Source organism: Panthera tigris, chromosome D1 (assembly GCF_018350195.1).
Source record: "Panthera tigris isolate Pti1 chromosome D1, P.tigris_Pti1_mat1.1, whole genome shotgun sequence".
NCBI lineage: Eukaryota > Metazoa > Chordata > Mammalia > Carnivora > Felidae > Panthera > Panthera tigris.
Genome location: NC_056669.1, coordinates 25230166 through 25253378, shown reverse-complemented (window position 1 = coordinate 25253378; position 23213 = coordinate 25230166). Strand labels below are relative to the sequence as shown.

At 47.7% G+C, this 23213-nt stretch overlaps 1 protein-coding gene and 1 long non-coding RNA gene across 4 annotated transcripts in view; one reads left to right on the top strand and one right to left on the bottom strand.

The window, feature by feature from the left end:
* The window catches only part of ETS1 (ETS proto-oncogene 1, transcription factor), a 65962-nt gene that overhangs the window by 36400 nt on the left and 6349 nt on the right, over positions 1 to 23213 (top strand). For both annotated transcript variants that reach the window (XM_042959423.1, XM_042959424.1), the window contains exons 4-6: positions 2770 to 2847; positions 3731 to 3979; positions 8320 to 8580. In XM_042959423.1, coding sequence (XP_042815357.1) covers positions 2770 to 2847; positions 3731 to 3979; positions 8320 to 8580 — 588 coding nt within the window. The remainder of the gene's footprint in view (positions 1 to 2769; positions 2848 to 3730; positions 3980 to 8319; positions 8581 to 23213) is intronic.
* LOC122231417 lies at positions 4 to 21895 on the bottom strand. Of its 2 annotated transcripts, XR_006208655.1 has the most exons (5): positions 21518 to 21895; positions 18040 to 18122; positions 11944 to 12053; positions 2858 to 2952; positions 4 to 1440 (listed from the first exon to the last, which is right to left on the bottom strand). It is a non-coding gene; the product is annotated as an uncharacterized LOC122231417 (long non-coding RNA). The 2 variants fall into 2 exon arrangements; XR_006208654.1 differs by lacking the exons at positions 4 to 1440; positions 2858 to 2952; positions 11944 to 12053 and adding an exon at positions 19697 to 20994 and having other exon boundaries at positions 16812 to 18122.

The following is a 23213-nucleotide window of genomic DNA, read 5'->3' as shown; positions in this document are numbered from 1 at the left end:
ACGGTGTGGAGGCCGGGTGGGGCTGCTGCAGCGGTAGGTGAGGGGACACACCCAATGGTGGGACATCGATGCCATGATGTGTGGGTGTCCCCTCGAGGTCTTAATACGGGCTGTGGAGGCATGTCAGGCTGGCGTGTGGCAGGTGCTTAATAAATGTTAGTTTCTCTTTCTCCTATGTATTAGGGGTCCAGATTGTAATATTTCACAAGATTGCACTCTGGACGCTTCTTGTGATGCAAAATTCTCATCTCCGTCTTTATCTTAAACTCATGTTCTCTTCGAGCAGTGTCTTCGGCCAGCTCCAAGACAGATAGTTGTTTTTTTGTTTTTTGTTTTTGTTTTTGTTTTTTGCCTGGCAGTCTTCATACCCATTCCCTTGATCCATGGCAATGTGGTACCTGTCCACATCCTGCAAGAAAGCTTCGATGCTCGGAGCTAACTAATAAGACCGGCTTCCCTGCCCAGTAACGGGGTTGGGGTTACAGCAGTGTGGTATACCTTTGTCATCCAGAACAGACACCGGGGTCATGTCAGGATACCATGTTGCAACCTTGTAATGACATGGCCTCCCCTACGAGCCTCTTCCAACCTTTTTGGACCAAGTGACTCATGTACCACAGTCCTGGCTGAGTATAGAAACAGCAGCAGGCGGCAAACTTGGGTGTTTTTGCACTTATTTTTCTGAATTTCTTCTTAAAATAAATTGCAGTTACCAGCAGTCAGCGGTGCCCTCCAGCTGACTGTAAGCCTAGAAGCCTGGTGGCCTCTCTGACCCAGGCCCACCCTTTCCCTGTGGTCACCAGCTCCAGCCCGTGGCGCAGACGCTGGGGGCGGGGAGCAGAGCTCCGGATTAGAACTTTTATTCCATATAATACCTTCCTTTGTTTGAGGAGATTTTCCACTCCGCGATGCTCAGGAGAGCCCCAAATTAGATTCCTCTGGGCTCAGAGGTGTTATCTTCCTTCTCCTCAGCCTCTGCCGGAAAATAAATAAATAAACGCAGTCAAGAACTAGATGAATCTCGCTGCGGCTACCACGCCTGAGGCCTGAGGACGGCCGGGCACAGGCTTCCCGAAACCCCAACATGTCCCTGTGACTGCACAAACACCCACTCCTACGTGTTGACACGAGTGACCTGTTTATAGAGGGAAGAGATGGGGCAGGCTCATAACAGATCTGATGTAACCATTGGCGTATAAACACAAAGGTGGATTCTACCAGACCGTGTAACCCAAATATATTCTACTGATACGCTGTTTCCCTCTCTTGAGCTCCATGGAGTCGCCAGGTGTTTCTGGAGCGTTTGTGATCACAGCTGTCGTTAATAACTGCGCAGCACCTCCTTGTTCCCCGAGTGCTTTCAAATACGTGTTGTCTCTGGATTCTCAAAACAGCCCCGTGAGATGGGAAGAGTAGCGCGGGTGCCGTTGGTGTCCTCATCTGTAAAATGAGGGCAGATTAGGTGGTTTCCTCCAGATCGCTCATTTCCTTAAACGTAGGTCTTCTTTGATTGAACTTCCTGCCCTGCCTTCTTTGTATCATAATATGGACTCCTGCAGGAGCCTCTGGGTCCCTAAGACAGGTGTGGCTTACTTGCTCCCCGCCAAGGCATAATGGAATAGAATTTAGGCAGATGGGGAAATAATTGAAGATGTTTGCGAACACGAGTCCTCTCGTCCTACCCATTTTCTACTGGGAGAGGCAGTAAAGAACCATCTCCCTTCAGATCCTTGAAGAGCTGAGCAGCGTGTTTGCATGGAGGCTATGGCTTTTGTTCTGTAATTAAACTAGAGCAACAGAACATAGCTGTTTGGGGTGGGGTGGAAGGCCAAAGGTACAGGGATGTTTCAATCTGATAAGCTGCTAAAGCAGAGTTTAATCATTTTATCTCGACTGGGAACTGTTTTTTTGGTGCAGGCATAAACTTGTTTTCCCAGCAGTCTCTGCTCCCAACAAGCTATCAGGTATCTGAGGAAAAAACCCAAACCAATACTCCCTCTTCATGTCTGATTCTTACGGTGAAACAGAATCAGACCCCTCCGTACAATGGCTGAGGTCACGGCACTGGATTCCAGGGTAATGAGAGGATCCTGAATTTACCTTCGTTCAGCGGAGACCTTGTCTGTGCTTAGTTAATTCTCCTACATTCCTTTCTCCTTCCAAGGGGAGTTAGCACTAGGTCACCAGCAGCAGTTGGTGATAACTGTTTTCTCTCTTTGTACAAGCCCTGCCACATCCACCAAAGAGTCACCTTACCGGTGTCCTGTTCTCCTCTGGGCCCACACTTGAAATGTGGGGGCGATTGAAAAAACACAACACAAAAACCAGACTTCTGTTAGAAGAAGTTAAAATCAACCTACCTAAAGATTGTAATATGTTTCTGAAAGGTTTTGGAACGCATCAGCCTGAGTGTTGGGCACCGATTCTGGTAACTTCCCAAGCCTCCGATGGTAATGTGGTACACACGTCCATTAGAATGAGGGTGGAATGCCTTCCCAGCCCTTGGAGATTACTCACTGGTGTTCTTTCCAAGATATTAAATACCATTTTGCAGCTACTGAAATAATAGACTTAGCCATACTTTTGTGATCTCATTTCTAGACAAGGCCCCAGTCAGGGTAGACTCAGACACCAGCTCAGTTAATGAACATGCAGATTTCTTAGAAGAGGGACTGAGATCATTGCGGTCCTTGTGTCCAAGGTCCTTTTAGGCTAAACGTTACTTGCCCGTTGACCTCTTTGTTTCGTTCCTCGCCCTGTCTGTTACAGAGGATGTGAAACCATATCAAGTTAATGGAGTGAACCCTACCTATCCAGAATCCCGCTATACCTCGGATTACTTCATTAGTAAGTTCACCTTTCACTCGTCTCCTGTGGTTTTTTTTCTTCCTATGATGGGGACCTAGGAAAGGATTCCTGTCCCAGATGATCTCAGGCTCCTTTGTGGTAATTCTGTGGAAAATAATATTTTCTTAACTGTAGCCTGTTTTATTTTTGTTTATTTTGTTATTCCCACAAGGCACAAGGCTTCAACCTATTTACATGTTGATGTTTTTATTAACCTGCAAACTCCTCCACGCCAGGATCTCTCCCTCTGATATCTTCAGCATAAAGGTCATGCAGAGAGACTACAACTTGACCCCTGAACTTTGACCTTATTTGATCCCGTGTACCATGCTGGCCATCAGAGGGTTGGGTTAGAGATATGGCTGTGGCCCTTTCTCTTTCCCTTTTACTAGCAGATATGACAACCTAACCATACTGGAGAGGTGGCCAGAAGAAGAGAATTAGGGTAGGGCTGTTCTTACCTGATGGCCTTGCTTTGGAAGGGAGTCTTGAGCAGGTTGTTTTCATTTTACCCGTTTATTATGATTTTTATTCTAATAACAACAGTGGTATTCACTCCAAGATGGCAAGTGTTGGTAGGCAGTTTACACATACACTCTCCTTTGATCTTTATCACAACGCTCTGAGGAAGATTGCAATCATCCCCATTTTAGAGATGTGTAAATTAAGCCAGAAAAGGGAAGTATCTTGTCAAGGAAGTATCTTGTTCAGTAGTAGAGCAAGGTTAAACACCCAGGCCCTCCTGACTTAAAATATGTTCCTTTCAATCTCTTAAGGTAGTAAGCTTGTTTTCAGCTTGTGAGGCTATTGTAAATGGTGAAGATGTGCTTATTTTAGGTGCAAATTGGCCCTCTCTCCAATGGCACACGCTCTTTGTTTCCAGGTTATGGTATCGAGCATGCTCAGTGCGTTCCTCCCTCGGAGTTCTCAGAGCCTAGCTTCATTACAGAGTCCTACCAGACTCTCCATCCCATCAGCTCAGAGGAACTCCTCTCCCTCAAGTATGAGAACGACTACCCCTCGGTCATTCTCCGGGACCCTCTGCAGACAGACACTTTGCAGACGGACTACTTCGCCATCAAACAAGAAGTTGTAACCCCAGACAACATGTGCATGGGGAGGACCAGTCGTGGTAGGTCCGATTTCTTCTCTAGAGGCTCTTGGGTTTCCGAGAAATTACCTAACTTTGTGAGTTTTCCAGGTCCCAAGAATAGGTAGATATTAAGGGCTTTCCAACCTGGAATTTTAGCCAGGTCCACCATCATGACAAAGAGCATGGTGTCCATGCTGGAATTGGCATGGTGACCAGTCACATTTCTTACTTGGGTAAGATATTTTATTAAATAATAACTGGTTGAATGTGGTGGTTTTTAAAGGTGTGATTTATCTTCTTTGGGAGAATTTTGCTTCAAGAAGACACAACCAGTTAAAAATGGTTCAGGTGACCCTCCTGGAAAGCCCTGAACTCCACATGTGCCCTAGTGTTCCTCCTAGAGTATTTCTGCATCAGACCGTAGACCCTGGCTTGGTATCTGAATGACCTCTACTTCGCCTGGGCTCTCTAGCCTCCGGTGACTTCTTTGGTTTGGGAAGACACAAGATGGTTAACCAGTGGATTATTTGGAATCGGTCATCAGCAGTGTGGTGGAAATGTGTAATATTTAGCTAGAGGATAATATTTAGCTAGAGGACCAGGGAACAAGGTGGCCAGAGGCTTCCAAAAGAAGGTACTCTTGTTGACACGACTCTTAGGACAATGATAAAACATTCACTGACAGGGAAGTAAATGTTTCAAGATAGAGCTGACTGACTTTATAAAGCAAAGAAAGGTCAAGCACACCCGAATTTAAGATCAGGACATCAACACTCAGAGGCACAAGCCCGCCTTGTGAAGTGTCCAGATTGTTTTGTTTCTGAGAAAAGTAGTCTTCTGTCAGGAGATATTTGTTCATCGAGGAAGAATGAGCTGATTTCTAGAAAGTTGGAAAAAAAAAAAAAGACTTCTTCCAATGGATAAATGGAGAAAAATTACAAACAGGAAGAGGAACAGGAGAAAGCTCCTCGAGCTGGTGCTCTGAGCACTTCGGCCACAGAAGACAGGCTGGGCTGGCCTCGGAGTGATTTCTGCTCAGTGATGAATCCCTCTGCTGCCTCTTCTGAGCCTCTCAGAGGGGAGCCCAAAGACCTCTTTACTTTGAAGAATCATTCTACAGGCACCAGGGGCCATACACATTGTCATCTTCTTTGAGTGTGAGGCTTACACTTCCTCCCAGCAGGCACTTAGGGTAGGCAGTAGGCCCTGCAGAGGGAAAGTCCCTAGCAAAATCTGAACCTGTAATCTTCCGTCTTAGGGCCCCAGGGTGTTTGTGTTTCAGACCGAAGGGGATGGGTGGAACCAGTTTTGCCTTCCCCTTTCTGACTCTTTTTTTTTATTTTTGGGTGCATGTCTATTTAAATACATACACACACATGTGTATGTGTGCACTTTTTTTTTTTTTTTTTCCAGGCAGGTCAAAGCAGTAGAACTCTTTCTCATGGGGCTTTCTGTACATATATGCGATGAGGCCGAGTGTGAGGGCTGGGCTCTGCCGTGGCATAACTTCGGGTAGCTCTGCCGTCACGCTGTTTTTAAATTGCGTCTGGCTTTGCGCTTGTGTGATTGTCCCTTCTCCCCCTCCTTCTCTCGTTCTTGGTTTTGGGCCCCAGCATCCTTCCGACCCCACGGTCAGTGACTGTGGACCAGAGAGTGACCCGGACGAAGGGGCGCTAGGTGTTTCTCTCTGGCCTCGTTCTCCTTCCCTTACGACAGACTGACCAAACGAACTGGGGAGGAAGACCATTTTGCTCATGGCTGCTTTTTTGCAGTTGAGAAGTTCCGCAAACATGACATCTTCCAGGGGCTGATGGAAACGGCCATGGTGTGATTGGTTCGAATGAATGCATCACTGTTAGCAGATTATTAGTAGTAATAATCGTGGTATTCGTGTACAGCATTATAGTATACAAAGTGCTTCTGTGTCCCACTTATTTGGACTCTGAGTACTGTCTTTGTGCTAGTCTGTGCAGCGGGTTGCTGTGGGGCTACCCCATCCACTGTTCAGAGTGCTCTGAGGTCTCTTTGGTGGAGTCCGATAGCTTTGGACGGAACTTGCTCTAAGCCATTTCTGCGAGAAGCTTGCCAGTGGACGTCTTCGAGAGCACATGCTTCCCTGCATGAGCACAGTAGCATAACTGAGTGCCTAATCCAGTTGGATTCAACCCATTTTTGGAGAAAATACCCGTAAACGAAGGTTCCCAGCTCCAGGATTGTGAAATAGAGCTAAAAGAAAGCAGCCTACTGCCATAAACCACAACTCTCCACTGAGTTACATTTGGCTCATGTTTGAGAGGCTGCCAGAGGGTGGTTATGGCCTAGTTTAGTGCCCTTGCTTATTGGGGCTCCTTGGAAACTCAGCTCTCCTGCTCGTGGAAATTCCATTCTCCATGGCCTTCAAATATAAAAGTGACTGACGGAGGTAGAATCGGCTCAGAGAGATTTATGTGTCAATACCACCTAAATATTGGCGACTCGGGTGGGGTGTTCTTCATGAAAAATTCTCTTTCTTCGGCTTTCTATCGGTGTGTTTGTCTCACAGAGAAATTGAATGACCATTAAGATGGAGAGCTGGTCTTAGCCAACACCTTTTTATGAGACACCACAAAATTTCCTGTTCTGTTCAAAAGAAGCTATTGCATTCGTGTTGTAGGCTGTTTTCTTGAGTCTTGTAATGTGGATTTTCTGGAAAAGACAATTCTTTCATTTGTCATAATAATAAAGACTTGCAAACGTGCCAGTGGACTGGGTAGGCAGAGCCAGTAACCCATGGAGCTCTTTGGTTTGACTTCTGGAGATTACTCTTCTTCGAATGGATGATTTGAGGAAGGAATGAGATTAAGTAGGTAAATAACTACCTTTCTGTTAAAAGCAGTATTGGAGGGGATAAGGGGCTCAGGAAATCTGTAACAGTGGCTTTACAAAAAAGTATATATTTAGTTGAATACCTTTTATCTTGGATTTTTTGGTTGTTTGTTTAAATTTTATGAGCAACATATCTTCCTTCCCAATTAGTATATATTTAGTTTCAGTTTGGATACCATAATTAAATATTTGAATTACACTGTGCTAACCACAACCCCCACTATTATGAAGGGGAGAATACACCAGAAACCCACCAGTGTTAGCTTGTATAGGCCAACCTTACTCTGGGCTTTAAGCTTTCTAGTGGACCAGCCACCTCTGAACAACTGAGAGTTGATGTAGTATTTCTGCATATACATTTGTCACATCCTTTTGCCTCTTGGCTAGTGCTGAATCGAGATGGCCATTTAGTCTCCCGTGATTTAGTTTAGGTTGTCTGAAAACTATCTGGAAGGAGAACATAGAACATATTCCTGTGAGCTTTTTAGCTTTTAGATACATTTATTTTCCTCCAAATTATTTATTTTTTTGGTTAGTCTCCTTTTTAATGGCATTTTTGCCAATGGAAATTTCTCTAGGAGCTATTATGCAATCATAGCAGCTGTTTATAACCTGGTTTGGGAAATTAATGAACTTGCATGATCTTGTGGTCAGTTAAGAATGCCTGAAGCAACTCCTAGAGTAAAGGATTTCTGACATTGCTATGGACCTTAACTCTTTAATCAGCTCCTTTGTTTTTTATTGGCCACACTCCCCCAGTGAAGTATAAATTCCAAGTACAAAATTGTACTTGGAGAGGACAAAGAACATGGATAGAAGAGCGATAGTGTTTTTTTGTTTGTTTGTTTGTTTGTTTGTTTGTTTTTTAATCTCTTGGAAAAAAGCATCTCATAAGTTATTTCTGTATTTGAGAAGGCATAGAGGCATTGCATGTATTTCATTTAAAAATAGTATTTGGAAAAATGCTAAAAAATAACACTTCAGTTCCAAGGTCAAGGAAGGTGAATCTGCTCTTAGTCTAGTGGAAATTTTTTTTTTCTTATGACCAAAGTATTTTGCCAAATTGGGCCTTTTGAAATCATCTCATTGGCCTGATTTGGAGTAGGGAGTTAAGCCTGACACTGCTCTGATTTCTTTATCTCTTCGTTGAGTCTACTGCGTCAGCCAGAAATTCTGTAATACCGTGTATGATGCTCTGCTCTTGGATTTCTGGCTCTGGAATTCTGGTTCTGAACACTCCTGTGCCCCTCTGACTGATAAGAGCAACATGCAGCTGAGTCTCTGTCCCAGGGGCTGTAACACAGGACAACACGGTGGCGGTGGGCTCGCGGATGGGGCCCAGTGAGGCGCCCTACCCCCCCGGACACCCATATGCTTCCGTTTCCACTGGCCTCTCCATTCTTCCATCCCTCCTTCGGGTCTGATGAGCAATCCGTCGTCACTGAGAGGGTTTTTACAGTTATCTTTTCCCAATTCCTCTCCCCCTGCCCTCTTCCCACCTCCTTTTCCCCCAGGTAAGCTCGGAGGCCAGGACTCTTTTGAGAGCGTGGAGAGCTACGACAGTTGTGACCGCCTCACCCAGTCCTGGAGCAGCCAGTCCTCTTTCAACAGCCTGCAGCGCGTCCCCTCTTATGACAGCTTCGACTCAGAGGACTATCCAGCCGCCCTGCCCAACCACAAGCCCAAGGGCACCTTCAAGGACTATGTGCGTGACCGTGCTGACCTCAACAAGGACAAGCCTGTCATTCCTGCTGCCGCCCTGGCGGGCTACACAGGTAGGCACCTTGCCCCCACCTCAGCCGCCTCTGTGTGCTTATTGCCATGGGTGGGTTCAGTAGAAGGCACCGTGTGCATGTCCCTAGAGACTGAAGTCAGCCTCTTTCTTTTTTGCGGGGGAGTTGGGACGAACAAGCCTCTAAGACGTCCGATCCATCTGTCCCCCCATTCTGTGAATAGCCATTGACTTTTGGAAGTAAACAATGTCATTCTATCCCAAGAGATCATTTCCAAGAGTGGTAGGGAAAACTTCTCCCTCAGAGGCATCATGGAATGGCTTACACTCTAGATTGTTCTATAGGGGAGTTCTCAATCGGCTGGCCGTTCAAATGGTAAAAGTTCCCTTGGTCACCCTACACTGTCCAGATCCTGGCCTCTCTGTTGGGAAACCCTTGCTTTTTTTCTCACTTAGCTCTATTACTGATTTTCTTCTACGAGTGAATGAAGAAAGAGCATGGGGTGTGGGAAGTGGATATTGAGAGCTTAGGCTTTGATGGAGAATCTGGGTAATCAAACAGTTCATTGTCTGAACGTGTCGTAGCCCACGTGCTGCCTAACCTTGGAGGCTTTTGAAGAGGGTATCTGTGAAATATCCAAGGAGCGTTAATGTGTTAACTGTCAGATCCTTTCTAGAAGACTGTAGTGTTTTCTAAGAATTAGAAATTATGTTGCTTGAGTGGAGCTTATTTTAAGCTTCGGTTACTCTGTTGTGTAGGCCACCATTCTCTTGTACTTGACTCCACCCTGGACAGGTTGACATGGGGCACCCTTCGTGTGGATGGAGGCAAATCGTCATACCTGTGTTTCTAGGGCGGTGCCTGGCTGATCTCAAAAGCGGGCTTGATCCTCATTCTTCTAGCAGGGAACTCTCAGGGTTTTACTAGGGAAGCCAGCTGACCTTTGAGAACAACTCAAAGGCTGAGAAAATTTACTCCACCTTTAAAGTTCGGGAGTGTGTCTTTCGTGCTGTATATTCCATGTAGCTCCTGGTGCAGTTCCTTGCATGAAGCGGTGGCCAGGAATTATTATTTCTGTGTTTTAAGGTAGCAACAAGGTCTATACAGAGTCAGGACCCAGAAAGGCACCCTGTTCTTTCTACGGTAGCTTCCCACAGTCTTTGCTTGAATGTCACTAGCATGTGGAAAAGTGCTGCTTTCCAAGGGAGTCCTCTCCCATCTCCAGACAACAGACTGTTAGAAAGTTTGCCCCTTTCCATTAATGACTTCTGGAATGAGGAAAAGTGTATTCAAGGTGTATATTCAAAAAATATATTCAGCCTCTTTCAAGGTGTATAAGAGTTCTGGCTCCTGTAGTCTCAGCTCCTGGGTATTTTAAGCCCCGGACTCCAGTTGGATACTGAGGAAGGAGTGGGGAGTCATGCAGCTTAATTAGGAGGAGAAAGGAAAGACCCAGGAACCTCCAGCATGACTGTGTGGGTTTGGGAGGTGGCGGGGTCTCTAGCTGGTCACGCTTGCTTCTGTTCTCGCGGCGCGGGGAGATCCGTGCTCTGCCATTTGCCGAATGTAAAGGCCAGCCCTTCTTCAGCCTCAACCCTGACTTCCAGTACCAAGTCCTGAACTTAGTTTCCCCTCGCTGAAGGCGTTTCTGTATTCTCTCTGCCATAATCACCCTTCTCACCACCAGTATCCACAATCAATGTTTCTCCTATGGCAGTTTTCATCAGTCTGTCTTAGCTAGGTATGTGATCATGAAAACTTGGCTTGGGAGGGTGGTTTTGTGGATACTGAGATTAAGGAAACTGACCCCTAAGTTCTAAAGTTTATGGCCAGATTATGCCTGAGAAATTATGGCCAGAGAAAATTATGGCCAGAGAAAGCCTGATGGTTTCGGTCGCCCTTCACGGGATAAGATTCTGGTCAGGATCTCTGGCCGTTGTGCAGATCTAGGAGTTTCTGGGAGGGGTGGCAGCCCGATCTCTGCCTCTAATAGAAACCCCTCTGCAAGTGTTACATGTCTTAGTTATTGGATTTCCTGTGTGGGAGAAGCCTGCCGAGCTAACAGTCTCTAAGAGTGACTGAAAGGGTTTTGACTGAGATGATCTTAGTACCTCGAAAGAATTATCGGAGAATCTTTCCAAGTGTCCCTGTTTCAGGGAGAGACAGGAAGGGATGAACTGTGAATTCAGAATGAATGTGAAATACAAAGAGACATGAGCTGCCGTCAAGATAGCCCAGCATCAGCCTGCTGCCCGCGAGGCTTCCCTGGAAGTCCAGCTCAGAGCCAAATAGATAGGAGTGTCAGAAAGTTCTTTCAGCAGAAATACAGGTGTGCTCTGGAGGTCTGAGTTATGGCTGACGTCACCCCTGATTTGGATGGATTTTTAAAAATTATTTTAGAGAAAGAATGTGTGCAAGAGAGGGGAGGGGCAGAGAAAGAGAGGGAATCCCGAGCAGGCTCCACGCTCAGCACAGAGCCTGACATGGGGCTCAATCCCACAACACCCTAATATCATGACCTGGGCTGAAATCAAGAGTTGAACGCTCAACCGACTGAGCCACCCAGGCGCCCCTGAGTGGGTTGTTTTTAAAAGGTGCTCTTGCTTTCTTCCTTCTTTTCTCTGTCTCTCTCTCTCTCTTTCTCTAAGGGAGTATAACACCCAGTGAGTGGAAGAAGAGGGAAGGTGACTGTCAGTTAAAGGCCTCGAAGACTAAAGCAGCCGCTTGCCTTTAAAAGCACGTTTTAAGCATCTCACCATCCAGTTTTGCTTTATGACTGGGGATACAGCTTTTCACCCTGTCTCATATGGTGGTGAGAACAATAGCCCAGAAAACAGAAGTCCCCTGGGCTGCCCCCCAGCTCTACCACACTGTGTGATTTTAGGCAAATTTACCTTGTACCCTTTTCTACTTTTAGTAAAGTGGAAGGTGTTCATCCTTATCTTGGTGGTGGGAGATCTGGGCAAATGTAATTGCACTAAATCAGTTAATGAAGCAAAGGAGTGCTAGGCATGATACTAAGCATGGGGGGTGTGGGTTGGGAGCTCAGTTGTAACAAACCAGTTGTTCCAACAAATGTTTCTGAGCACTGTTGAGTGCAGATAAGGGCCAGGAGTAGCCCTTGAGGGTTCATGATCTTGTTGAATTCGTGTAATGAGAATTGTCCTTAGACTTGGACTAGATTTTTTCTTCTTGCTGTGGTCTACATGAAGGTCAGGATTTGTTAGGCGTGTGGGGGGGCCAGCCCAAATTTTGGGGACATTTTTCCTGGGCTCAGTGCTTGGTGGACATCTGTCCACACTGCAAACGAATGCTCTGTGGTGGTTCCCTTGCCCTTGCCCGCTCATTGTGGTCCCGTATCATTTCAGGTCCACTCTAGGGGATGGGGAAGGGGATGGAACATACCTGTTCAGCCTCCTCCGCCAGCCGCGGCGCGTGCACGTGCCTGGGATTCCTAGAGATGGGGCTCTGGCCTTATGCAGACATGTTAAGATGAGCTGAAGTTTGGAAGAGGCCTTTGGCAAGCAGAAAGCGTTGTATGAGTGTTGGCAAACTTTCTATTGCCTGTTAAAGTCACACCTATTTTCTCTCTCCTTTTTTGTTCATTCCCTTAAAATTCTGTTACTCCAGAGTATGTGTGGCCACACAGGAGGAGCCGTGTTCATTTCCATCACCAGTACTTGGCTTCAGCTAAAGTGTGTATGTATACGTCCTCCGAGCTGGGAAGAGAGTCATTTCCCTGCCATTACGCACAGGGAGCTTGGGTCTTTGTCTCTATCACCTTCAAAGGACTGCATTTCACTTCTTCATGTGATGTCTTAGTTACTGCACTGTATGTGTGGAAATCAGTTAGAAACTGAATTTTCACATTCTCTTGCACTGTTACATTCTTCCTCCGAAGATAAGAAAATTGCATCAACCTTCACTGGGCTCCCATGGCAACTTGTTAAATTAGGTCAAGATGTGGGGGCAGATAACGTGGCTTGAAAGGCTGCCTGTTAGCTGAGTTAAGAATACATCAAATGCAACGCTGGCTTCCGCCAAAATGTACCTTCTTACCTTACTGTGAACTGCTTACGGTTATCAAACTGATACAATCAGAAAGCTCCATTTTCTCTTGTTTGAAGATACATTATGAACCCCGTCCAATTACAAAACAATCTGAGAGAAGTGGCCCAGTGTTTTCCTATCTGTTTGATAGACCTAAGCAAAATGCTTCCCAGATCCCTGAAAAACATAGCAGTCTCCGATTATTTTTTCAATTGCAGTAGCTACAAAGGAGCATTCTGTGTTGTCAAATAGTGTTCTCTCTTCCTCTGGCCCCATTTTGTAGATGAGGAAACTGAGGCACAAAAAGTGACCACGTCATTGCCACGTGCCCAGAAGTAGCTCCCGAATTGAACCTCAAGTGCCAGTTGTCTCACTCACCTCTGCAGTCCTTGTCCACGTTAAGGAACGAGAAGACTCATTGCTTACCTCAGTTGCTTTCCTATAGTAGATTAGAGACCTCGTCTCCCGCTTGTTACCACTTAGCACCACACGTATACGGGTTGGGGCTCTTGGGAGGACATAATGCTAGCCTTTGGCTTCAGTCTAGAGTCGTTGGGCTGTTAGGTCACCTTTGATCGAACTTCATTCCGGATGGCCAGACATTATGCCAGATAAGGCACCCTTCCTATCACTGCTGCTTCTTGAGCAAGCCTGGTGGTAATGCTATTGTTGTCCAGTGCCTGGGTATGTCCCCACCCAGAGTTGCAATTGTGAATGAAGTGGTTAGGGTCTCTTTTTCATCCTGAAGGCTGAAAAAGGCTGAGCCCAAAGCCGTTCATTAACTTTCGTTTTATTAACTGTAACGAAATGACGGAGTGCTCTGCAGATTGGTGAAAATACGGTCCCTCATTTTCCTTATGGCTAAATGTGGGACTGTCGGGAGTCCAACTTTCAAATACTTTTGCATGAGACATCACCAAAAACAGGAGTACTAGTCTTGTAGAAAACGAAGCCCCATGCAGTGCATTCCCCTGGAACCCTCTCGAACTGCTTCTGGACTGAAAGACTTCTTGCCATGTCGTCGATGGCCCTGGAGCCAGTCTAGAGTCATACAGTAAGAAAGTCCCTAGGCCAAGCCCAGAACCTTGGAGTTCTGGCTCACAGTTAAGTTTTAGGGTTCAGTAACCCAAAGCTACTGTTAAAACGTGTTTTTGAAAATAAACAACTTCACTGCAAAAGGAAGTGCTTCAAAGCCCTTCAATTCAGAATGAAACCCGAGATTTGGCAGTGTTACCTGAAATCGGAGTTTTCTGAAGGAAAACGGGATTGCAAAATAATCTCAAGGTACTCAGGTACAAATAGCAACCTAGGAAACCTTTGGTATAAGCCCAAGTTACCGATAAGGAAAGGGGAGAGGGGTCACCAAAGCAAATTCCTAGTGCGGCGGGACTTTGTGCGGGAGATTTCTACAATTCTGAATCCAGATGGGTATGTTATTAGGAACAGCATAGAGCTTTTTAACTTGGGGGCCAGGGGAGGGATAACTACCGAAGCCACGCTCTGGAATATAGTCTCTGGGTGAAGGCCATCAGTGTAAGAGTGTGTGCATGGGCTGTAGATGAGAAGAAACAACTTGTGGACTTGAATATAGAACTCTGGTCCCCATTTCGGGCAGTAACTGCCTTCTCCAGGTGCCCTGAGGTTCTGGGGGCAGGCGAAGCTGGAGCTGGCCCGCAGGCTTGCAGGCGGCCAACCACAGTCTCAGTGTAGAGCATCCTTGGGTAGCACCTGAATGGGCAGGAGGAAGCGAGCTCAGAAATGAGAAAGGCAGCAACAGAGAGTGTCTCCCCTTTCCGGTTCAGAGGCCCTGTGATGAGCAGGTTGTAGGAAGCCAGGCAGACACCCCTCTTGGCCTAAAGTGGGGCATTGCTGCCAGCCAGCATCTCAGAAGCCGGGCGGGATTCTGATTCTCTGTGCTGTGTTTGGCGGTGGGTCCTGGGATGGGGGAGGGGTGCGTGGAATGCTTTGGGGGGAGGGATCTCCCTGGAGTGATGGGTTAACATGCCGCTCAGTTAGGAGACTGACGGGGAAACACCGTGGGTCATGGGGGAGGGAAACTCCTTGGGAAATTTGAACTGGATGAGAGAGGTCCCTTTCTCTGGTCTGCAGGGCCCTTTTCCTGCTTCTGCCCCCTGATTCACTTTGTGGTAGTTCTTTGTAATCATCTGACACGAGTAGAAAAGGATCACAGGGGAGCGGGATTCGGCTTCATTATTAATTTTCTTTTTTTCTAAATGTCTTAAAAAAAAAAAACGTGGAAAGGGAGGCTCCCTGTTTCCGCCAGTTGTTTATGAAGGCCACAGCTGACTGAGCCCCCTCCTCGTCTTGATTCAGCTACAGTAATACCTCGCAAGCTGTCTTTGCCCATTTACCCTTCACACGGTGTGCCTCAGTCCCTGGTGCCGTCCCCAGCTACCCGAGGCCGAGCGGGTACCCGGATTTTGGATGGCAGGCGACTTGCAAGTTGACCCCTCTGTTTTGGGGACGGCCCCCCTGCCCGTTTTGGAGGAGTCCCGAAGTCTCTGATTTTGTGGGTCCCTGTTTCTTTAACAAAAGCTAACTACAAATGATGGAATTGGGTGGTGACTGTTCTGGAATTCCTGCTCTGTCTCCAGTTTGAGGCTCCACCTTTTTGGTCTTTGAAGTAAAATGTTTCCACTGAGCAGAAGTCAGCCAGCACACTGCTGAGGCATCCACACAGGTCCTCGTTGCCTTCAACCAACAGGCCTTGGAAACTCCCCGCAGCTTCTGTTGGGAAAGGCCCTGCCAGACGTCCCAAATATTCCTGCTTTTGCCCCTTGGCATCTTTCTCTTTTCCTTGGATGGCCTTCACTGCTCTGGAGCATGAGCAGTGCGTGGCTCCTTGGTATAGAGACTCAGTTCAAGAGCAGCTGTACCCCTTCCGTTTCTCCCTAAGGCGACTTCCATGTGACACCACAGGTTGGTAGGTCTGTCACTTGGGAATGCCTTCCCATTTCAGTCCAGGCAAAACGCCCAAGAGGGAGGCCTTCCTAGGCTGTTTAAGCCCTGGTTATGTTTCATGGAGACGTCAAGAGCTGGACTCGGCCGCCAGTCACCCTGCGTGTGTCCCAGCTTTGCCACTGACCGTGTGTGACCTCAGGCAAGCAGACGTCCCCGTACCTCAGTTTTCTCATCTGCAAAATGGTAGCAGTAATAGTTATGGTCTCATAGGACGGTTGTGAGGATGGAAGGAATCGTTTGGGGAAAGCGTCCAGAAGCCTTGCTAGGTACATAGCAGGTTACCACTGTTCCGTATCATCCTGCAACTTTTGTCTTTCCGGTGTAATTCTGTATTCCTTGAGGCCAGAGGTTAATGTATTTTATTTAGAGAATTCCAGTAATTGGTGGCAGTGACTTAGGGCACGAAAGATACTTAATATCAGATTAGGTCACTCTGGCCATTCAGCTCAAACCATCTGTGCTAAGCTCCTACTGTGCACTCGCCTCTTTCATGGACATTACCTTTTTTGAACTGTCACCAACCACCGCACCGGGTAGGTTCTGTGAGTCTCACTGTACGAATGAGGGAATCGAGGTTCAGAGGGGGAAAGAGGTCTAGCCCAACGTCGCCTAGAAAACCACAAAGGAGATGCCTTTCAAAGTTTTTCACGGTGTCGGGCGATTAGTAGGAAAAGATCCACTCTTAGTGGCCGGGTTAGTGTCATTCTGGGTCTGCTAAGACGTAGATGTCAAGACTGGATTAGACTTGCAAGAAATGTCTTGGTGTGTGAGGGAGGTCCATGAAGGACAAAGTGGGGGACAGCACGGGAAGGCCGGGGAGCTTTTAGACCAGGCTGCAGGTCTGACACCTGTAAAAGGAGAGAGGGAGGGCGGATTTGGGTGGGGAAGAGCCTCCATGAGTGGCTCAGTGCCAAGAAAAGTCTGGTCAGGCTCCTGGGGAATCCTCATGCCAGAGTCGCCCAGCGGAGCAGCTCTGTGTCCCCCAGGAATGAACCTCATGCCTCTGGGGAGCGGCCCCAGATAGTGTGGCCTCAGCGGGGACATGGTGGATCCCATCAGTCCTGCTGCCTGCAGTCAGAGGTCTGAGTAGCACCTCGTCACGGCTGCCGCAGGTCTGCTGACCGGCCACATCAGCCCCCCCGACGAACACGGGTTGTCGGGTAGGCCAGCACGGCAGGACTCAAGGCCACGGTCCCGATGCTCTTGGTGGCCCATGATAGGCTTCAGAGCTCTGTGCCTGTTGTTGCCCTCAACAAAGCAAAAATGGCATTGTCTTCTGTGTGACTCACCTCTCCCTGAGAATCACAAGAGTGAAAGTGGTCCTGAGTGAGTGAATGTGAAACGTTGACGGGAGGCCGGGGCGCTCCTCTCCACCCGCTGGAGAGGTGCTCGCAGGGTGCAGCTCTGTGGAGGTGGTTGACATTCAAAGCTGAGATGGGTGCCATTTCTCGGGCAGGGCCCCTCAAGGCAAGGCTCTCGGTCCTTTCTTCTTTAAAGGCAAGGCGTAGGTAGGACACAGGCCATCACACGATGGCGGAACAAAATACGTTCCTTTGTCTATCTCCTCACTGTTGTTCACGTTCTGTTTGCTACCCAACCCGGTCTGGCTACCACACCTTACATCTGAGGGGCGTTCGGAGGTTGATTGCTGGATAGAATTGAAAAATTCGGTGCTTCGATGGTCCGTTGGGGTCTAGCTCACCTCCCCGAGAATTCTAACAGACTTAGCTGGTCATTTCGTGGCATCCTGGACACGCAGGGGGGACTTTGCTGCTAGGAGAGAATAAGTTCCAGAGAGTGCCCTCCGCCCCCTGAGAAGCACGGGTGCCCGACTCCTCCAATTCTGTGTTCTAATCCTCATCAGTGAGCACACCTTTCTTTCTTCCTGTTACCCAGATACATCATTCGGGAGGCATTTTCTTTTGACATTTGCATTGGTACCACAAAGCGTCTCTTGGGTTTCTAACAAGATTCTCACCCCATACCCTCAAATCCAAACCCAACCTGTTTCTGGGGACTTCGTAAAAGAGTCCGTTACCTAGAAGACATCAGGAGGAAAAGCTCTGAATAACCCACTTCCTGACTCGAGCTTCCCCCTCTCTGTGTCCGAGTCTGTGTGTGAGTGGTGGGTCGAGTATGGTCAGGGCTCTTGGGTCTGGTGGCAGGGGTGGCTGTATTTGAATATAGGCGGCCCCTTTAAGAGAAGACCCGTCTCCTTTCTCCTTCCACCCCCACGCAGGTGTACTTGAGCACATGCAGGTGTGAGGAGCCCAAGCAAAAACAAGGGTCTTTCCTCTACACCCTAAAGCGTGTGACTGTCTCGTTCTCAGGACCGAGACAGACTCGCCCGGGAGCCTCGCCGACGTCTGTTCCAGGTGGGGCGGCCCGGCCGGCCTGTGGCCAGCCACCTCAGCTTGCCCCCCGGTGTGTCTTGCACATGGATGAGCTGGACAGGACTTTCTGCTTTACCTTCAGGTCATGCTCATGGGATCCGCCTCCGGGTTCGACCCACCGACGTCTGTGGGCAATGCTGCTGAATTCCTAGGTCAGCCCTACAAAATAAGTAGGCGGAGCGTGCTTTGTGAGGAGCATAAATGATTAGGGAAAAAAAGCACACTGGGGGAAAGAGGATCTAAGTCTGTCTGTGGCCAAGATTTCCCCAAACCATAAATGTGTGTGATACTTTCACTTGCAAAGCAGTGTGCATCTGCTCTTGTCTGTGTGCACCTACTTTGAATCAGAGCGAGAACTTCACAGAGTTATCCCTAACTTTAGCAAATCTTCACTGGTTGTTCTCGTGTACAGTATCTTTTAAAAATCACGCATTTATATACTTGAACCTTCCTTTCAGCCTGCCACTTCCTCCTTTTCCAAGTTTGCCATGTAAAAAAAAAAAAGGCCGGTTTAATTCTTGGAAGAATAGTTGAATTTTATCTTGTGCTTTACTCTGTGTGTGTGTGTGTGTGTGTGTGTGTGTTTTATTAATTTCATCTTTTTTGCTTGTCTTTCTCTGACAAGTCTGTTTTTAAAAATATATGTTCTAGGGGAACCCAGGGTAGTTTAGTCAGCTAAGCGTCAGACTCTTGGTATTGGCTCAGATCATGATCTCACTGTTCGTGGGTTCGAGTCCCCACTTGGGATTCTCTTGGGATTGCTTCGGATTCTCTTCTCTGTCTCTCTCTGCCTCTTCCCTGCTCATGTGAGCATGTGCTCTCACAAAATAAAAAAATAAACTATAAAAAAATATATGTGTGTGTATATATATATACATATATATATATATATATATGTATATATATATTCTGCTGTGTTGTTCTTCTGTTAAATTCCACTGTTGTGTTTTATATTGTTCCCAAACTGTTCAGTATTGTGGTCACCTCTTTATGTACATACATAATATGTGTGTGTGTATTTATATTTCTATATTTCTTAATAACAGGAACTTAATTTATGTCTTTATAAAGTAGGGAGGAGCAGGGATAGCTGTTTCCATTTTAGAGATGGGAAAACTAAAGCCCAGAGAGGTTCAGTTAGTTGCATAAGATTGTGCAGTGAATCAGGGAAGTGCCGAATGCTTGAACTCCCCACTTGGGGCATCCCATGGGCATATGTTATGTATTTTTTAATTTCATGGGATGCTCTCTGCTCTCCTCTCTCAGTTCACCACCGCCTGACACGTTTGTCTGTTTTTAATTTTTTGAAGTTCTCCTTTCTTTTGGTCTCACGTGCCAGAGACATGGACTTGACATCAAAGGCTGGTTTTAATTGATTTGAGAGCGGTTTTCTAACTTGCTTCCATTGTTAGGTACTGGCTCTTTGAGCAATAAAGTTCACGGAGTTATTGTGCGTTATGTTCGTGGAGTGTGTTTTTCCAGCCCCTGTCAGAGAGTGTTCTTTGTGGTTGTGCATTGAATTATTAGAATTTATATCCCCCAACTGCTGTCCTTGAGTTTCTAGGCACTGATATGGGAACTCTCTGATAGAACATGCGATTTATTAAACCAAGGCATTGTTGGCGAGTTATAGAACATACCGCATCTAGATCGTGTTGGAGGTGAAATGCGATCGGGTTGGGGTTGGGGGGCAAGAGATGGGCGTAACTCAGAAGAAAAAAGGGGAAAGATACCTTTTTTGGACAGAAAGCCAAGCCAAAATATCAAGCAATCTCTGCCCTTCCTTTTCTTTTAAAAATCTTCCCGGTGCTTTGATTGTCAAACAGCCCAGCAGTTACTCATCCTCAGGCAGAAGATGTCTGCTGCCTCAGGTGGCGTTGGGTCCAGAGAGCAAGAAGCTAACTGTCAGGATGTTTCCTGGTTGTTCCTCAACTTCATTTCGTAAGGACTTCGTGGAAATAGAGACATTTTGGAATCTTTCGTGAATGAGAGCTTAGAAGGGGGTTGACAGGAAGGGGTGTGATGCTTAGGCTCTGGGGTCACCCCGTCTGCTGCCAGAGGTGGGCACCTTTACAGTAGTAGGAGAGGAAGATAAGACTTGTGAACAGATGGGTCATTTCTGGATTTGAGGGTTCTGTTTTTGCCATCATCGTTTGGCTGTGGGTAGAGACACCTGGGTGGAAGGGAGGGGCCCATCAGGCCCGTTCCTCTGTTTTAGGACCACCTGCCAGATGTGTGTTCTTAGGGCAGAGTCTGCCCTTGTGCAAGGGTGACCAACCATGAGAGTTTCATAGGTTAAAATAAATGTGGTGTCCTGCCCACACTGAGGTATTTGATTTGACTTTTAGAGTCAAGCTGAAGAGATTAACTTCTCAAAGTAGCAAATTAATCCCCAAAGGGCAGGCGGTGTGGTCGTTTTTATTTTGGGGAACATGTTGATGAAACAGCCCGGGAGTCACTCATGTTGATTAGTCCCAGATCTGGTTTAATAGAGAGAAGCAGGTGGGGTGGTTTTTAAGATCCTTACCCCTTTCTTCAGAGGACGATTGTTTGAGCAGTACAAGTCAGTAAATGTTTATTGAGCCCTGGTCTGAGATGCCATACCTGCCATTGAGAAAATAAGGATCAACGAGGGGTAGTCCGTGCGCACAGCGAGCCAACAACTGGGGTCATTCGGCAGCAGGTAGCTTTTTGATTGTCGGTATTTGCCGGTGAGGCACCATCTAGGCTTTGGATTGCAGCAGTGAAGAAGCACAGTGTGTGTCCTCAGAGCATATATTCTAGTGATGAGAGAGATGGGCCTGGAGCTGATGGCCTTGGTATAAATACACCATAATGGATGGCTACCAGACAGAGCGACTGCTCTGTGCTGACCTCTGTCTGCATGGAAATCAGCTCTGATCTGTCAGCCTCGTGCTGGGGTGCAGATGACAGGGTGAGACCTTGTGGTGGCAATGAAAAGGAAAAACTCAAGTCCAATCCTGGGCCCTGTTCGCTAGCAGTGAGTCCATTGGGCAGATAGCCCCCAAAGCTAGAAAATGAGAAGAAATCGACTGACAGATTGGCAAATGGAAGGCATTGTTACCAGGAGAATCTTACTGAAATTTGGTCCTAGCCAAATTTCTGCTGTATATCTTAAGTCTCTCACTTCTTGGGGCGCCTGGGTGGTTCGGTCGGTGAAGTGTCTGACTTCGGCTCAGGTCGTGATCTCGAGGTTTGTGAGTTCGAGCCCCGCGTCGGGCTCTGTGATGTCAGGCTCGGAGCCTGGAACCTGCTTGGGATTCTGTGTCTCCCCCCTCGCGCTGCCCCTCCCCCGCTCACGCTACGTCTGTCTCTTTCTCAAAAACAAATAAACATTTAAAAAAATTGCAGTTGCTCACTTCTTAGACTCAGAGTAAGGGAACAACAACAGTAACAACAACAACAACAAAAATAGAAGGGGATTTTTAACAACCAGCCCTCATCAAGATACGTGGCAGGCCTTCCAGTTCCTAGACAAGGAGAAGGGACTTAACACATCACCAGAATGAGTAGGAATTTACTCGAAGCTGTACCTCAAAAAATTGTAGATTGGCGCCTTGGATTTGAAGTAAGCCTTGAGGGTCCCCACCTGATACCTCTGCTTCGAAGATTGTATCACATTCTTCACATCAGGACTGTCACTGTTGTACCTTCCTCTGGCCCAGAAGCTGAGAAGAACAAAGCAGTGTGAGGAACTGAGGAAATCCCCCTGCTGCAGCCAGCGAGGGAGCTGGGGGGTGTGCAGGCCCAGCGCGAGCGTGTGTGGGGCCCTCCCTCCTGCACTTCTTTGCCGAGAGCCTCCCTTCTAACAGGGACCCCTCTGTTGTTGTGGCTGAGAGTCTCTACTTGAGAAGCATAGTTTCCCAGTGATGCCACCGGATTCCTGATGTGTGACACCCCAGGGCAGCATGGTGAAGGACGCCGTTGACTGCCTTGGGGGCCCCAGACAGGGACACCATTGTGAGTCACATTGAGTCTGTGAACTCCCCCTTCCCATGACTGGTACTATTCTTAGCACCATCCTCTGCTCCCTGGGACAGAGGTCACTGGGAGCACCTTCGAGTTGGGTGGGTGGATGGGGCTGGGCCCGGGGTGAGAGGAGGTGCAAGATGGGGCAGAGCTACGCTAAGCAATACAGGAATGTCCTGTGGGAGATGTGTCTCTGGGAGCGCTGGCCTCCTTGCAGCATTTCAACCATTGTGGGGCCTCAGCAGTTCCCGAGGGCCTAGATGTGGATGCTCTTGGCAGGGGGCCACCATGCATTCCAGCCCTAGAGCTGCCTGCCAGCGGTGTGCTTCCCTCAGGTGGCCCTGCTGTGCCTGCCCAGATCTGAAATGAAGGTGACACGTGGCTGTGTTAAGTCTGGCCGCTGGTTCCGGCCAGGGAACGAACCCCCCCCCAGAGACCAGAATGCTTGCCCTGACCAGGCGTTTCTAGCCGGAAGAATAATTCCACGTCCTTCCTCTTTATGGCTCCCCGCAACCAAAGGGCAGTTTGGGAATCAGCAAATAGGAGGAACCTTCCGGGGGTGGGGGGGGTCTCCTGGATTCCTTTCGTTTGGTACCACGCGCGAGCCTTCCGAAGGGGGAAACGGCCACTTCAGGAAAGCCATGGCGAGAAGGCTGTGTGTGCCTATCAGCGCTGGGTGGGCTTATACGATCTTTCTCCCAGAGTCGGGGGAAGGAGGCTTGAGCTGACATCACCCTGTCTTGACTTCCTTGCTGTGACGTTCCCCAGACACATTTCTCCTCATTCAAGTGTCTATGCTGTTGTTAGACATCTGGTTTACCTCTTTACGCTCCCTTCTTCCCTTTAGTGTAAAGACAAAAGAGAAGTTTGAGAGCCCCTCCCCTACGACCTGGGCTCCGCATTCCTAAATGTGTCAGTTTTGTATTCCTTGTGAACAGAGGAAAATCCACAATGAGCAAAAGAGGAGACCCGTGGATAAGAATATACCCTGCCCACCACCCAACCCGGCTGTTATATGCAGACGGGGGTCAAATGCACACAGAGAAAGAGCTGGAGCAGGCATATAGAGCCCGCGCCTCTGACATTTCAATTCGGGAAATGGCCCTGCCAGGAAAAACAGCAATAATAATTCTGTCTGACGTCCCTGCCTCTGAGCTGGTTCCACCGACATGACTTAAACTCCCCCTTTGCACTTTCTGGCTGCCCCATCTCAAGGGCAAGGGACTGTGGTATGTTCTCTGGGACCTGGAACAAGCTAGC